The 15,535-nt window shown below is 39.0% G+C and overlaps 1 protein-coding gene across 3 annotated transcripts in view; it reads left to right on the top strand.

The window, feature by feature from the left end:
• Positions 1-15,535, top strand: part of Polr3E (RNA polymerase III subunit E) — a 42,246-nt gene that overhangs the window by 19,564 nt on the left and 7,147 nt on the right. For all 3 annotated transcript variants that reach the window (XM_071696669.1, XM_071696683.1, XM_071696676.1), the window contains exons 5-8: positions 2,806-2,953; positions 9,043-9,269; positions 9,830-10,038; positions 11,530-11,696. In XM_071696669.1, coding sequence (XP_071552770.1) covers positions 2,806-2,953; positions 9,043-9,269; positions 9,830-10,038; positions 11,530-11,696 — 751 coding nt within the window. The remainder of the gene's footprint in view (positions 1-2,805; positions 2,954-9,042; positions 9,270-9,829; positions 10,039-11,529; positions 11,697-15,535) is intronic.

Below are 15,535 nucleotides of genomic sequence, written 5' to 3'. Positions count from 1 at the left end.
CTAGCTCATGTAACACCAGTGTTTAAAAAAGGAGATTGAAAATGCTCATCAAACTACCATCCTATTAATTTCACTTTGGTTCTAAGTAAAGTGTATTTATTCATTATACTTTGTCGCTGTCTCCCACATTAGCGAGGTAGCGCAAGGAAACAGACAAAAGAATGGCCCAACCCACCCACATACACATGTATACACACACACGTCCACACACGCACATATATATACCAATACACTTCAACGTATACATATATACATACACAGACATATACATATATACACATGTACATAATTCATACTTGCTGCCCTTATTCATTCCCGTCGCCACCCTGCCCTACATGAAATGACAACCCCTTCCCTCCACATGTGCGTGAGGTAGTGCTAGGAAAAGACAACAAAGGCCACATTCGTTCACACTCAGTCTCTAGCTGTCGTGTATAATGCACTGAAACCACAGCTCCTTTTCCACATCCAGGCCCCACAAATATTTCCATGGTTTACCTCAGACACTTCACCTGCCCTGGTTCAATCCATTGACAGCACGTCGACCCTGGTATACCACATCGTTCCAATTCACTCTATTCCTTGCACACCTTTCACCCTCCTGCATGTTCAGGCCCTGATTGCTCAAAATCTTTTTCACTCCATCCTTCCACCTCCAGTTTGTATAGAAACAATTATTAGATATAATAGCATTAAATTCCTAGAAAATAGATTAATAACCAATTATCAAAAGTGGTTTTCAGAAAGAAACATGGTGTTTAGTGAATCTGGTATAGAGACTGATTGTGAACAAATGTAGATTAATAACCAGTCATCAAAAGTGGTTTTCAGGAAGAAACATGGTGTTTAGTGAATCTGATATAGAGACTGAGTGTGAACGAATGTGGTCTTTTTTGTCCTTTCCTGGTGCTACCTCTCTGAAAAGGGGAAAGGAGGAATGCTGTTTCCTGTGTGGCAGGGTCGCGATAGGAATGAATGAAGGCAAGCAAGTATGAATATGTACATGTTATATATGTGTATGTCTGTGTACATATATGTATGTATATGTGTGTGTATGGGCGTTTATGTATATGTATGTGTATGAGAGTGGTTGGGCCATTCTTCATCTGTTTCGTGGCACTACCTCACAGATGTGGGAAACAGTGATTAAGTATAATAAATGAAATTGAATATATAATTCTTTATTCATATATATGATAACTAGACCTCCAGAATTTCTTCTCATGTTATATACTTAGACTTTTGTAAACTCTTTGCTAAATTGCCCCATAAATGATTGCCAAATAAAGGTCACAGCAAAGGAGATCAAATCTTTGTGTGGATAGAAGATTGGCTCCCAGAAACAAAGGGTGGTATTAAATAGGGAAGCATCCACCTGGCCTCACACATATGTAATGGCATTAGTTCTAGGACCTATACTTTTCATCATGTACATCATGTACATCAGCACCTGTAGTGCTTATGTGAAAGACAAAGAACAATGTATGTATGAACTTAGGGAGATTGATGCAGTGGAAGAATAGATAGAAATATCTATATATCATCATTAACTCCAATACCGATACATGTATTATGGGATGGATCCTCCAAAAACTCTCATGCACATTCTCATGCCCAGTGTTTTGAATTGAAACATGGACTTCCACGCTTATAAAACTGCTACTTACATTTTCACAAAGCACCTGAAGTCGATTTGTCAGGTGAACAAACATATCTCTTCACTGTTCCTCTGTGCACAAAATACTTCCATTGCAACCAGTCCCCAGTCAGTTCTCTGGAATCAGTATGTGAAATATCAATAACCCTCACCAGTTCTTTCACTGCATATGTCCATCTCTTCCACAGTCAATCTCTCCTCCTGGTTACCTTTGACTGTATTACTGTACATGTTTTTGACCAACTAATCATCTGGCATAAGTTGTACATTGCCATATCATTGTAAAAGACTTTCATATATGTATTTCTGTAATGATTTCTCTAAATCACATATCTTTGTAATTTCTTCATTCTTCATTATATTTTCATGCATCCAATTCTTCCAACTAAGTTATCCATTTGTTGGACTTACCCTGAGCCATATAGATGAAGGTTTCACATAGATACATTAGATGTAGATCAATTCCCCTTCTTGCTTGCTTTTTGCGGACTCTTTGATTAATTCCATGTACAAAAGCTTTCATTGGACTCCAGTTTTCTCCCTCGCATGATTCTGCATTCAGCTTCAGTTTTCCCTCTGTTGTGCTTATTGAACTTTACTCCCAAATATTACCCAAATATTAAAACTCATTCACAACATACAGTTCTTCACCGTGTAGGCTGACTTTACATTGACCCAGCCCTTTCAGAGACTAGTCTTGTCTTTGCATTCAGTTTCGGCTTCCTTTTGTCCAGTCTATCCTCTTATTTTGTTAACAACATAGCATTAACTACTTATAGAGACTGTGGCAACTTCAGCACTATTTCTTTATGATAGATTTTTATACTGTTTTCATCCCAGATAGCTTTCACCTCATGTAAAGCCCCATCCATAAAACATTGATTAAACATAGATTCCTTCTTGTATCATATTCCTGTTTTTTATTTCTTATTTCCACATTTCTTGTCATCTTTCCTTTCTCATTTCTTATTCCCCTTTTTCTTCACAAAGGCTTGTTTTCATTCAGTGAAGACTTCTGTTCATGATACAGACTTTTTGAGAAAAAACCTTGAGCGTATGGAAGAACAAGGGAACTTTGAGTTGAAAATATTAATGCTGTTTTTATTCAGTTACTTGGCAAAACTTTAGGTAATTAATTTTTTTCACAGATTCAGATGACGAGGAAAAGGCTAAGAAAGTGACTATACGATTTGAGAAACCAGAAACAGAGAAGAGCCGTAAAGCAAAAGAAAAGAGCTATGGTTTCCTCCTTCGACAGATACGTGAAGAGCCATGGATTGAAGTGACTTACCACAAGTATGTTCTATTTATTGGTTGTTGAAGAACTTTATCTATGGAATAAGTCAGAAGTTAAAAATTTTTCCCATAGATAATGAAGAGAGTTACCATCATGAATGGACTTTAGATTTTCACATCTTATTTACTCATTCATACAAGCTAAGAATGAAAACTTTGTATTCCTGATCTCATACTTTTTTGTAGAAAATCTTTTTTTTCCAAATTACTTATTCCAGCTCAGGGAAGGAGCATCAGGAACAAACAACAACCTCATTTTCACATATCCACTCCTTAGCTGTCATGTATAACTACCTTCCATTTTATCCATATACCATGTTCATCTTAGTTTACTGTGCTTTGCAGAAAGATTATATCTTCATCCACTGAAATTATTCTTCTTTTCGGTGTTCAACACATTTTCTAGTTCTGTGGAGAAGGGGTTGGAAGTTATTTAGGGTATGAAGGCATGTACAGAGCATCAGATTGGGGAAGAGCAGTGTGACTTCAGAAGTGGTAGAGGATGTGTGGATCAGGTGTTTGCTTTGAAGAATGTATGTGAGAAATACTTAGAAAAGCAAATGGATTTGTATGTAGCATTTATGGATCTGGAGAAGGCATATGATAGAGTTGATAGAGATGCTCTGTGGAAGGTATTAAGAATATATGGTGTGGGAGGCAAGTTGTTAGAAGCAGTGAAAAGTTTGTATCGAGGATGTAAGGCATGTGTACGTGTAGGAAGAGAGGAAAGTGATTGGTTCTCAGTGAATGTAGGTTTGCGGCAGGGGTGTGTGATGTCTCCATGGTTGTTTAATTTCTTTATGGATGGGGTTGTTAGGGAGGTGAATGCAAGAGTTTTGGAAAGAGGGGCAAGTATGAAGTCTGTTGGGGATGAGAGAGTTTGGGAAGTGAGTCAGTTGTTGTTCGCTGATGATACAGCGCTGGTGGCTGATTCATGTGAGAAACTGCAGAAGCTGGTGACTGAGTTTGGTAAAGTGTGTGAAAGAAGAAAGTTAAGAGTAAATGTGAATAAGAGCAAGGTTATTAGGTACAGTAGGGTTGAGGGTCAAGTCAATTGGGAGGTGAGTTTGAATGGAGAAAAACTGGAGGAAGTGAAGTGTTTTAGATATCTGGGAGTGGATCTGGCAGCGGATGGAACCATGGAAGCGGAAGTGGATCATAGGGTGGGGGAGGGGGCGAAAATTCTGGGAGCCTTGAAGAATGTGTGGAAGTCGAGAACATTATCTCGGAAAGCAAAAATGGGTATGTTTGAAGGAATAGTGGTTCCAACAATGTTGTATGGTTGCGAGGCGTGGGCTATGGATAGAGTGGTGCGCAGGAGGATGGATGTGCTGGAAATGAGATGTTTGAGGACAATGTGTGGTGTGAGGTGGTTTGATCGAGTAAGTAACGTAAGGGTAAGAGAGATGTGTGGAAATAAAAAGAGCGTGGTTGAGAGAGCAGAAGAGGGTGTTTTGAAATGGTTTGGGCACATGGAGAGAATGAGTGAGGAAAGATTGACCAAGAGGATATATGTGTCGAAGGTGGAGGGAACGAGGAGAAGAGGGAGACCAAGTTGGAAGTGGAAAGATGGAGTGAAAAAGATTTTGTGTGATCGGGGCCTGAACATGCAGGAGGGTGAAAGGCAGGCAAGGAATAGAGTGAATTGGAGCGATGTGGTATACCGTGGTTGATGTGCTGTCAGTGGATTGAATCAGGGCATGTGAAGCGTCTGGGGTAAACCATGGATAGCTGTGTAGGTATGTATATTTGCGTGTGTGGACATATGTATATACATGTGTATGGGGGTGGGTTGGGCCATTTCTTTCGTCTGTTTCCTTGCGCTACCTCGCAAACGCGGGAGACAGTGACAAAGCAAAAAAAAAAAACAAAACTATTAGATTTAAGATTTTCACTATTGATGAATATGATTTTGTTAGTGATTTACATCTATCTGTTTGAATCTCTGGCGGCTGTTCCCCCAGGAACTCCCTCAAGGGGGTAGCCATGGCAAAAGAGTCTTCATAACTGGTTACTCCAGTGCCACTTTTTAGCCTGTAGTGCCTCATCCTTGACAGGCCACTGGTAAAGGGCAATTTGAGCACAGTGTTTCCAGAGGCTCCTACCTAATGTTCATATAGACTACTTCTACCTAATTTAGATTAGTCTACCTAATGTTCCTGCCTGTAACTTCTACTTAATGTTTCTACCTAATGTTCCTACCAACTACTTCTATCTATTGTTCCTATCATGTCACCAAAAGGTAGGATTAGTGCCTAGTGCTCGCCACAGGAAAATCTAGAGTTAAAAAGAATGAGTTGCTTGAGTTAAGTGTTGTCGTGTTATGTATGCCAACAGTCCACTTGTGGGTGAGGCAGAAAGAAAAGACAGCTTCCTGGGTCAGAGGAATGCAGTTTGACAATCACTAAAGTGCTGGCTCACTACGCAACCATCACTAACCCTCCTGATTCCCATGCAGGAAGTACCGGTAATAAACATCCCTGGTGATTGGCTTTTTACCAACTTCTGCCTACCAAGAGATTGATAACTGATTGCATTCTGTAAGATTTTAGATTATCAGTTGTCATTCATGAATGATTTGGTAAATGTTTATTCACCAGAATGAATACAGATGGAAAATATGGAAGCTAGCTATGTGGGAGAGTACGTTTAAGTATATAAAGCAAGACAAGCTATGAATGATATGTAATGTTGAGCTTTGTATCAGTTTTTCTAAGTACCTGTGAGGGGTTAGATGTTATCACAGGATAATACTGACAACACATGCAGTTTACCAATTTGCAGTGGGAAATATAGAAGGGTTAGCAAAATGCTCAGATCATGCAATAACTATAATTAAGATTATTTAATGTACTGCATGAAGATACTTGTACACTGCAAGGGTGATTGGCACAAACCTAAACAGTAATAAGACACCCAGCTGATGTGCTTATGTCTTCAACGTAGCTTGGCATAGCCTGGGGCTTTGTGCTGGGTGATGAAAAGGATTTTTTTATGTTAGCTGTGATGGCATGAGGAACTGAGGGTCCTAGTCAAAGCCATACCATTAACGGTGTGTATATATATATTGTAGCTGAAGTCAGGTACCCAGTTTATTGATCAGCCCTGTGGGGAGGATGAACAGTTTGGTTGAATACAGAGAAAATATTTTGATCAGGATTTGAATTTATGTAGGCTCGACCATGGTCGACCTGTGAATGTGTCACAGTTGGCAGTGCTAACTGCCTTATTTGGTGGTTGCTAATGCAGGATGGTGATGACAGCATGGTGGTGGGTAGCTGTCTTGTTCAGCTGTCAAAGTTGTAAGGGGCATATGTGGCAGACCTTTACCATTGTAGACAGATATCCAGGGTTCAGGGGTATCCTCATTGCTGGAACATACCAAACAGCTGGTGTGTGACACCTCCCTGCAATGGAAATGTGGCTTTTTTATTGGCCACAGTGAATTTTTTGGCCAATATCACACTTTCATGTGATACATCCACTGATTCAAGCCCATACAGAGGGGCAGACTCAGTAAATCAGCTGGAGAAATAGGGTGATTTAGATGAACGGGTTTCAGAGCTGTTTCTGCAGTCGGGGAGAGCACCAATCCACTACAGAAACATGACACTTTGGAACAACATCTTCCTTAGGGTAACTCAAGAATGTTAGCTAAAGATAGTAACTATTGGCAAAACTACCAGGCCATCAGTCACCAATCCTAGTATCTATGGCATTGTTTGGGCTGCTTCTATTATGCCTTACCCAAACATCCTGGAGAAAAAAACCTGATGCCATTGGGCAGGTGCTGATGCTGTTGATGATGTGAGGTATTAGTTTAGGATGGGATAATCCTCATGAGGTTATATTCCTACTGTAAAGGGAGTATGATAGACTAGTCATTGATCTTGCCAAAAGGAACAGTGAACCTCTTGTTGGTGAAGAAAGAGATCTACTTAGTAAGGAAAGAGGCTGTGTGCATAACAGGTAGGAGAGGAATTCTATTGCAAATTAAATGATGTGCAGCATTATTGATGTAGTTGGGTCACATAAGTAAATAGAAAAACTCTCTGGAAGTTCTTTGTATGATGTGCATGGGAGATATTTTTGATGTTGAGATTTTAATGTCAGTAGTGCATATTTGGAGAGTGTGGGGGGAAGCATTGGTGGTGTTGCCAGAGTCCACCTTTATGAAGTTGCTCTGTGTGTGAAAAGTCATGTTTGACAAGGCTATACATTATCATTAGGAGTACAGTCTCACTGGAGCACTTCTCACTCTAAAGGAGTCCACATTCCCCTGCTACTGGGAGTAGTGCCCCAGGAACCTTTGAAAAGATGTCCTGGGTAACGCTAAGACTTTTTTTTTTTTTTCAAAGAGGCCGTACAGTAATAATAAACAGAAAGTAAATAAAGTTGCTTGAAATGAATGTGTGAGTGCATCAATGCTATGTAATGTCAACATGATTGTTTAATGTTTATATGGATTAGGCATTACTTGAGATGGGAACAAGATGGGGTGATTGTTGGGTAGCCCGGGCTTATGGAAACGGGATGGAAGTTTCCACATTTGCTGTATGCACGTGAGGCTCTCTTCTTAGCTAAATCAGAATATGTGGATAGAATGTTAGGCTGTTTGAATAATGTATGTAGGAGGATGCTGAAAGTTAATAAAAATAAGAATGAGTTGCTAATTTTTAAAAGGATTGGAAGACTGTAGTTTAATATCAGTTTGCATGATGAAGAATTAAAGATGTGGATGGCATTTGGTATTTGAGAGTAAAGTTCAGCAAGGCTTATCATAAAAAAACTGAAATTGAGAAAAGAGTTGAGCAAGGAATAAAAATTGGAAGGGCACTGAAAGCTCAAGTGAATGGAAAAAGTTAGGCATAGTGTGTGCAAGAAGCACTTTTAGAGGAGCAATTGCTCCAGCTATGATAAGTGGATTTGAAACTCAGTTTTATGTATAGGTCAGGGTAGGTAGAAAATAAGAGCAGGAGAGGGGACTAACTTTTCTCTTATAGTGAGCAACATGGCTCATGCAAAACACACCCCTGTCGAGGCCAAGTTAGGTGAAAGAAAAAAGTAAGAGGGAAAGAAGTAGAAATTAGGGCTTTGCAGGTGTTTATAGACCTGACTCTTAGAGGAAGAAAGGTTATATGAAGAGGGAAAGACAAAGAAAGGAAGAGAATTCCACAGCTTAGCATAGTATGTTTGGAATATGGAGGACTGATCAGTGAAAATGATATGAGAAGGATATGTTGTGTGAAGAAATCATTAGAAAGGCACATTAACGAAAGTCTTTAGGATTGTATGGCAGACAATAGGCTTTCTAGAAGATATATGACTACAATTGAAGGTAACAGGAAGAGAGGCAGGCTATAGGAGATGGAGAGGTGTAGAGAGAATTGGTGAGGTTTAGGGATGTATCAGTTGAATAAACAAGATGAATGACTCAGGATTGGATGCAGTGGAGACAGTTTGTGTACAGATTAAGTGTGAATGGAAATACTGGTCTCACTTAATTAAAGTGAAAGAGTAAGAAGCACTTCCATCGGTTTGGATGTTTCACTTAAGCAAACTGGTCTTGGGTTAAGGATGTGCTTAATGATTTTAGGAGCTGTTTATAAATGATCCTCCTAATGGAATTAATGACAGTTAGATATATTAATAGATAGGAACAAGATGTAGAATAGTGTATGATGGCTAATTAGCAAATATTCAGGTATTGATTGGCAGTAAGTATGATGATAAAGAATGAGCTAGTGTATTCATTTTTTTCATGCAGAAGTTGTGTTTAATGATTTTTAGTGAAGTAATCCATAGAGGAAGTCTTTCACATTGGTTATATGTGAATAGATCACAGCAGAATCCAGGTTTTTGAATACTCATTTCTTTGTTTAATAGATTCATTAAAAATCATTGTACAAAAGTAATGCTTCTTTTAGTTATCATCTTACTTGCTTTGGTGATATGCAGCATTATATATGATGCAGCTGGATGATTTCATATTTATAATGGTGTACACAAAACTTCGTTTTATGAAATCTTCTGTCTCATCATGAAGAGAGAGCTTCATTCCTCATTGCATAATGCATCTTCTCTTTCAGATTTGGGAGTGAGCGTAGTGAGTTTGATATGCGGAAGATGTATTGCATGTATGAGGATGAGCATGTTGATCAGTTCAGTCTTGGATCAAAGGAATATTTGAGTCAGCTAGTGCCTCCCACAGAGGAAGTTCAGGCAACCACACCAGGACTCCCAGCTCATCTTATGTCCCGTTCTGCACTCATCTCCCTTCCTTTGCATGATCGAGTCAAAACTGTAATGATTAACGGTATGTTTATAAGATAAAAATCTAGATAAAGTCTGGTAGATGCAGTCATAGTTGGTAATTTTCTCATTTGTAGGTACATAAACATCCTGACTCATTAAAGAGTTAAGATTGTTTTCCAGGCATCCAGAACTGTGTGATATGCACAGAATCTTTTTCAAATATTTTAGGAAGCTGTTACCTCCAAGTTTTCAGTTTCTGAAGAACCACATTTACTGTATGAAGTACTTTTGAAAGAATTCTCAATGTTAATTTGGTCATTATAGATGGGATGCAGTTGACAGATATTTGTCTTGAAATATAAGAATTCTCATTACTGTTTCAGCAAGATTAAAAAAAGATAGAAAAGGGAAAGTTCAAAAATATAGAGAAAATAGATAAAGAAAAAAAGAAGGAATTTGGGAAATGGTAATCTGTGTTTGAGAATTTATAGTAGACCACTGAGTGGGATGGGATGAAGTGGAAAATTGATCAAATGAGAAAGTGCTCATATGATATAGATAATTTCTTAATATTCTTTTGAAATCACCAGTCATGATACAAAAATTTTCCCTTTTTTGCAGCTGGTGTGGCATCATTTGTTGAACTTCTGGGAGTGTTGGGTTGTGGGAACAATGTAGAGTCTGCACTCTCTGTACTTAAGGTTCTACAGCAGGTTGCAGTGCTTGTTCAAGGCAACTGGGTTGTCAAATCAGACTTACTTTACCCAAAGGACAGCAAGTCAGAGTCTGGAGTACCTAATGAACTTATTCAGCGAGGCAGAGATTATGTGGTTGGTATTAAAGATAAGTGGGTAGGTTGTAGATCAGTAGGCTTTGGTTAACCGCAGAAGACCACTTATAGGAGAAGCATAGAAGTCAGATAATTTCATGTTAGTGGCATCATTTCTTTCAATACTGAGGTCAAACCTTATTGTAACTCTCTCTGGTGATTTTAGAAGGGTTCATGCATAGTTTAGTTGACTTTTCTTTGTCTTTTTAGTATTGGCCAACAGAGGCTTGTACCTTTATCCGGTTTAGGAGACAAGCAGCAGACTGTATCAAAAGCAAAGTTAAACTAATAGAGTGGTCACTTCATCCTTGAATGTTTGGCTGCTGCTTGCTTACTAGTCATCAGTTAACATGAATTCCTCTGTTTAGACACTTAATACCTTGAATTGTCTGTAGCTAACCTCAGTCCAGTTAGCTGGCTTCTCAGTTAATCATATCATTGCAGAGGGTATACATAACAAATCACATTTTGCCCATACATTGTGGGTTATACAAATAGAGATTCCCACTTTCAAAAATGCCATGTGGGGTATTAGAATACAGATATTAGAGTTGTTGATGTCCATTTCCAGCCATCATGTGGTGCCATACAGTAGATCAGTTATTTTTCCCTTCTGAGGGTTAGCTACCCTGAAGATGTTCAAGAGAGAAGTACAGTAAAGTCACGCTGCTGTGGCAATGAATGAAAATCCAGGTAATTTCTTAGATTTAGTGGATATCTTTATTATCAATGGGCATACAAAGTAGATATCCATATAGATTCATGTACAGTCACTCATATACTGGTAGTTACTATTGTACTGGTGCAGTAGAAGCAAGAAGAATTAAATATGCTAGTCAATGTTTGGCATTGCTGACTGGCTTATAACAGTTGATGATTTACACCGTTTGATTCTTTACAGCACTGGTGTAAAGCATTGCATCCAAGCCAATTTTATAATTTTGAAATCATGAATAAGTACTGTTTTAACTATCACAGTCAATTTTTTTTTCATTTTCAAAAATTATTCCTCACCAGAAGTGGATGTTAGGCCATGAGCCTGCCACAGTGAAACAATTCTTTATCTTAGAGTTCATATGTCAGTAATGGGAAAAGCACATTAATGCAGCAGTCTAGCATGGGAAATGCCTTATAGGTGCAGGTGTTGAAAATGAAGGTAAGTGAGAGCTGGAGGGAGCAAGTGTCAAAAAACATGACAAAAAGGGAGTGGCCATAGCAAAAGGGTCTCCATAATTGATGTACTCCAATGCTGCTTCTTAGCCTTTAGTGCCTCACCCTGAACAGGCATCTGGCGGAGGGCAAGTCTAGTGCAGTGTTTTCAAAGACTATTACCTAATGTTCTTACTGACTACTTGTACCTAATGTGTCTACCTAATGTTCCCTTCTAATGTTCCAACTCACTACTACTACCTGATGTTCCTACTCGCCTCTTTATAAATTTTTCTTGTCCTCTTGGATCATGTGAACTAATGTAGCGTTTCTTTATACACAGTTATACCTCTTTACAAAAAAGACAAGTGTGGGGCGTGCTGAAGTTGCAGATGTGGTGGGTCTGCCAGGCAGTGACTTGAAAGACATATTACATGGAGTGTCTCGATCTCGAGGATCCCGAGTAACATGGGAGTTTCTCTTACCAACAGATATGGCATTCTTAAAAAAGTAAGACATTTTTGTTGTTTTATTTAGCTGTTTAGACTAGATTACTAAAAAGACTATCAGGTAGAAGGTCCCCAGTCTGAATATCCATAGTCTGAGTGCATCCAAAATGGGGCAAGAGTTTCCAAAATATGAATTTAGGGGCTTTTGCTCTTGTTCTTTATTTCTGATGTTCTCTGTCAAGCTTGCATTTGCAACCACATTATTTTCTTTGTGACTGCCAAACTCAGCCATATTCTGTGTTACACTTGTCACATCATATGTCCAACGAATTTGCTTTCATTCTTCAGATTGAGTACCTACTTCTCTCATAGTTTACCAAGGAAATTAAATGTAGTGATAGGAATTCAAAAAACAAAGTAAGAAATATTACATTCCTTTTGGTCTGCACATGTTGGATTGGTTGGAAATGCATTGACTGATACGGTGGCAAAAGATGGATGAAGGAGGAGTGAGATAGATTTTCTGTACCTAAACATACAGTACATTAAAGTAAATGAAAATTTCGAAAGGCAACTTACAGTGAAGGAGAGATTGGAAGCAGAAGATATTAAAGAAAACAGATGAAATATAAAATGATATGATGAAATATAAAGAGCAGTAGGATGTTATTCAGAGGGAAAAAATAGGTGAAAGGATATTGTGGTTAGATTAAAATCTGGGTACAAAACTGGAAGGGATTATTGAATAAGTTGTGAAGATGAAGTTAAAAGATGTAATTCTTTATGTGAAAGAAATTAGATACACTTCAGTATTATATTCAGTAATTTGACATGCCATCTAAGTTTAGAATGAAAGGTGATATGGAAGATAATGTTATAAGATTAATAGAACAGATTAATGTAAAAACTGTAATATATATGTGTGGTAATAAAAAGAGTGTGGTTGAGAGAGCAGAAGAGGATGTGCTGAAATCTATCTGTCTGTCTTTCTGTATCTCTGATGCCTGTTCCAATTGGAACTCCCACAAGGGTTTGGCCACGGCAGTAGAATCTCCATAATCAGAGAACTCCTGTGCCGCTTCTTAGCTTTCTTAGCCTCACCCTTGATGGGCCACTGGCAGAGGGCAGCTCTAACACAGTGTTTCAGAGGCTCCTACCAAATGTTCCAACTAACTACTTCTATCTGGTGTACTGGAATGATTTGGAGATATGGAGAGAATCAGTGAGGAAAGGTTTACAAAGAGGAAATTTGTGTCAGAATTGGAGGGAACAAGGAGAACCAGGAGATCAAATCGGAGAAGGAAGAATGGAGTGAAAAAGATTTTAATCGATCAGGTGCCTGAACATGCAGGAGGGTGAATTCAAATGATATGGTATACTGGGGTCAACATCCTGTCATTGACTGAACCAGGGCATATGATGTGTCTGGGGCAAACCATGGAAAGATCTATGGAGTCTGGATGTGTATAGGGAGCTATGGTTTTGGTGCATTACACATGAGAGCCAGAGAATGGGTATGAGTGGATTTGGCCTTTCTTTGTCTCTTTTTGGTGCTACCATGCTAACGCTGGAAATGGTGATCAAGTATGAAAAAAGATATGTGTATATTTCATTTCTTTCTTATTCTTTCATACATGATCACTGTTTCCCATGTTAGTGAGTTAGTGCCAGGAACAAATGAAGAAAAGTTGCATTGACTCACATTCTCTAGCCGTCATGTGCAATGCACCAACACCACAGCCTCCTATTCATGACTGTGACACACAGACCTTTCCATGTTTTCTCTGGCCAATTCACATGCCATAGTTCAGTCTAATGACAGCATGTTGAGCTCTGTATACCACATCATTTCAATTCATTCTGTCCTAGCACCCCTTTCACCCTCCTGCATGCTCAGGCCCTGAACACTCAAAATCTTTTTCATTACATCCTTTCATCTTCTATTTGGTCTTACTTTTCTCCTTGTCCCCTGCACTTCATACACATGTATATCCTTTTTTTTTCAACCTCTTCTCTCATTCCACATATCCAAACCATTTCTGTGTACCCTCTTCAGCTCTCTCAACCATGCCCGTATTTATTACCATACCTCTGTTTTACCCTTTTATTACTTGCTCCATCAAACCACAACATGCCACACAATTTCCTCTAACATTTGATTTCTAACACATCCACCCTCTTCTGCACATCCTCATCTGCAACCCATGCCTCATATCTATGCAACATTGTTGGGACCATTGTGCCCTCAAACATTCCCATATCCACCCTCCCAGATAATGACCTCTCCTTACACACATTCTTTAATGCTCCCAGAACCTTTGCCCCCTCACTAACTCTATGACTCATTTCTGCCTCCTTGGTTCCATTTGCTGCCATGTCCACTCCCATGTTTTTAAAACACTTATTTTCCTTCAAATTTTCCCCATTCAGACTTAAACCCCAATTGACCTGTTATTCTGCCCTGCTGAACCTAGTAACCTTGCTTTTATTCACATTTACTTTCATCATCCTCCTTTCACACACTCAATCACCAACTTTTGCAGTTACTCACTCAAATCTGCCACCAGTACTATATTGTAAGCAAACAGTTGACTTACTTCTCAGGCCTCCTCATACTCTACAAACTGCGTACTTGGCCCTTTTTCCAAGACTCTTGCCTTTACTTTCCGCAACATAAACATGATGATATACACCCCTGCCTCAGACAAACCTTCCATTGGAACCTCACGCTCTCCTCTCTTATTTATACACAAGCCTTACACCCTTGATAGAATCTTCTCTGCTTCTAGCATCTTTCTTCCCACACATTCCATGACACCTTTCACAAGGCATCTCATTCATCCCTTTCATATGTTTTCTCCAGATCCATAAATGCCTCATACAATTCTGTTTTTCTTAGTATTTCACAAACACATTCTTTAAAGCAAACACACATCCTGCACCACTTCTGAAACCACATATCTCTTCCCTGGTCTGTACATGCCTTCACCCTCTTAATCAATACTCTCCCATGCAACTTACCAGGTATGCTCAACAAACTTGTACCTCTGTAATTTGAACACTCACCTTTGTCCCCCTTGTCTTTATACAGTGGCCTTGTACATGCATTCTGTCTATCCTCAGGCACCTCACCATAGTCCATATATATACTGAAAATTCTAATCAATCAGTCAACACAATCACCCCTTTTTTGATGAATTCAACAGCAATACCATCCACTCCAGGCATGTTATCATTTCACCATATGCAAAGCTTTTCCCTCTTCTCTAGATCACAGTGTATGACCCTCTCACTTTGCACAATAGCCAGACCCACACATCCCACATCTACCACCCTATCGTCAAACATACTCAACAGTCCTTCAAAATGCTCACTTTATCTCCTCCTTATTTCATAACTATTCCTTACAATTTACCTATTTGCCCCCTTTCACCATTGTTCCCATGTTTATATCCTATCTATTTATTATACTTTGTCACTGTCTCCCGCATTAGGGAGGTAGCACAAGGAAACAGATGAAAGAATGGCCCAACCCACCCACATACACGTATATACATACACATCCACACACGCACTTATACATACCTATACATTTCAATGTATACATATATATATACATTCACAGACATATACATACATACACATGTACATAATTCATACTTGCTGCCTTTATTCATTCCCATCGGCCACCCCGCCACACATGAAATGACAATCCCCTCCCCCCGCATGCGCGCGAGGTAGTGCATGTTTATATCCTATCTATTTATTATACTTTGTCGCTGTCTCCCGCTTTAAGGAGGTAGCGCAAGGAAACAGATGAAAGAATGGCCCAACCCACCCACATACACGTATATACATACACGTCCACACACGCACTTATACATACCTATACATTTCAAT

This window comes from Panulirus ornatus, chromosome 4, assembly GCF_036320965.1.
Source record: "Panulirus ornatus isolate Po-2019 chromosome 4, ASM3632096v1, whole genome shotgun sequence".
Lineage (NCBI taxonomy): Eukaryota > Metazoa > Arthropoda > Malacostraca > Decapoda > Palinuridae > Panulirus > Panulirus ornatus.
Note: the sequence above shows the minus strand (reverse complement) of the source record. Positions and strands in the feature narration are given on the sequence as shown.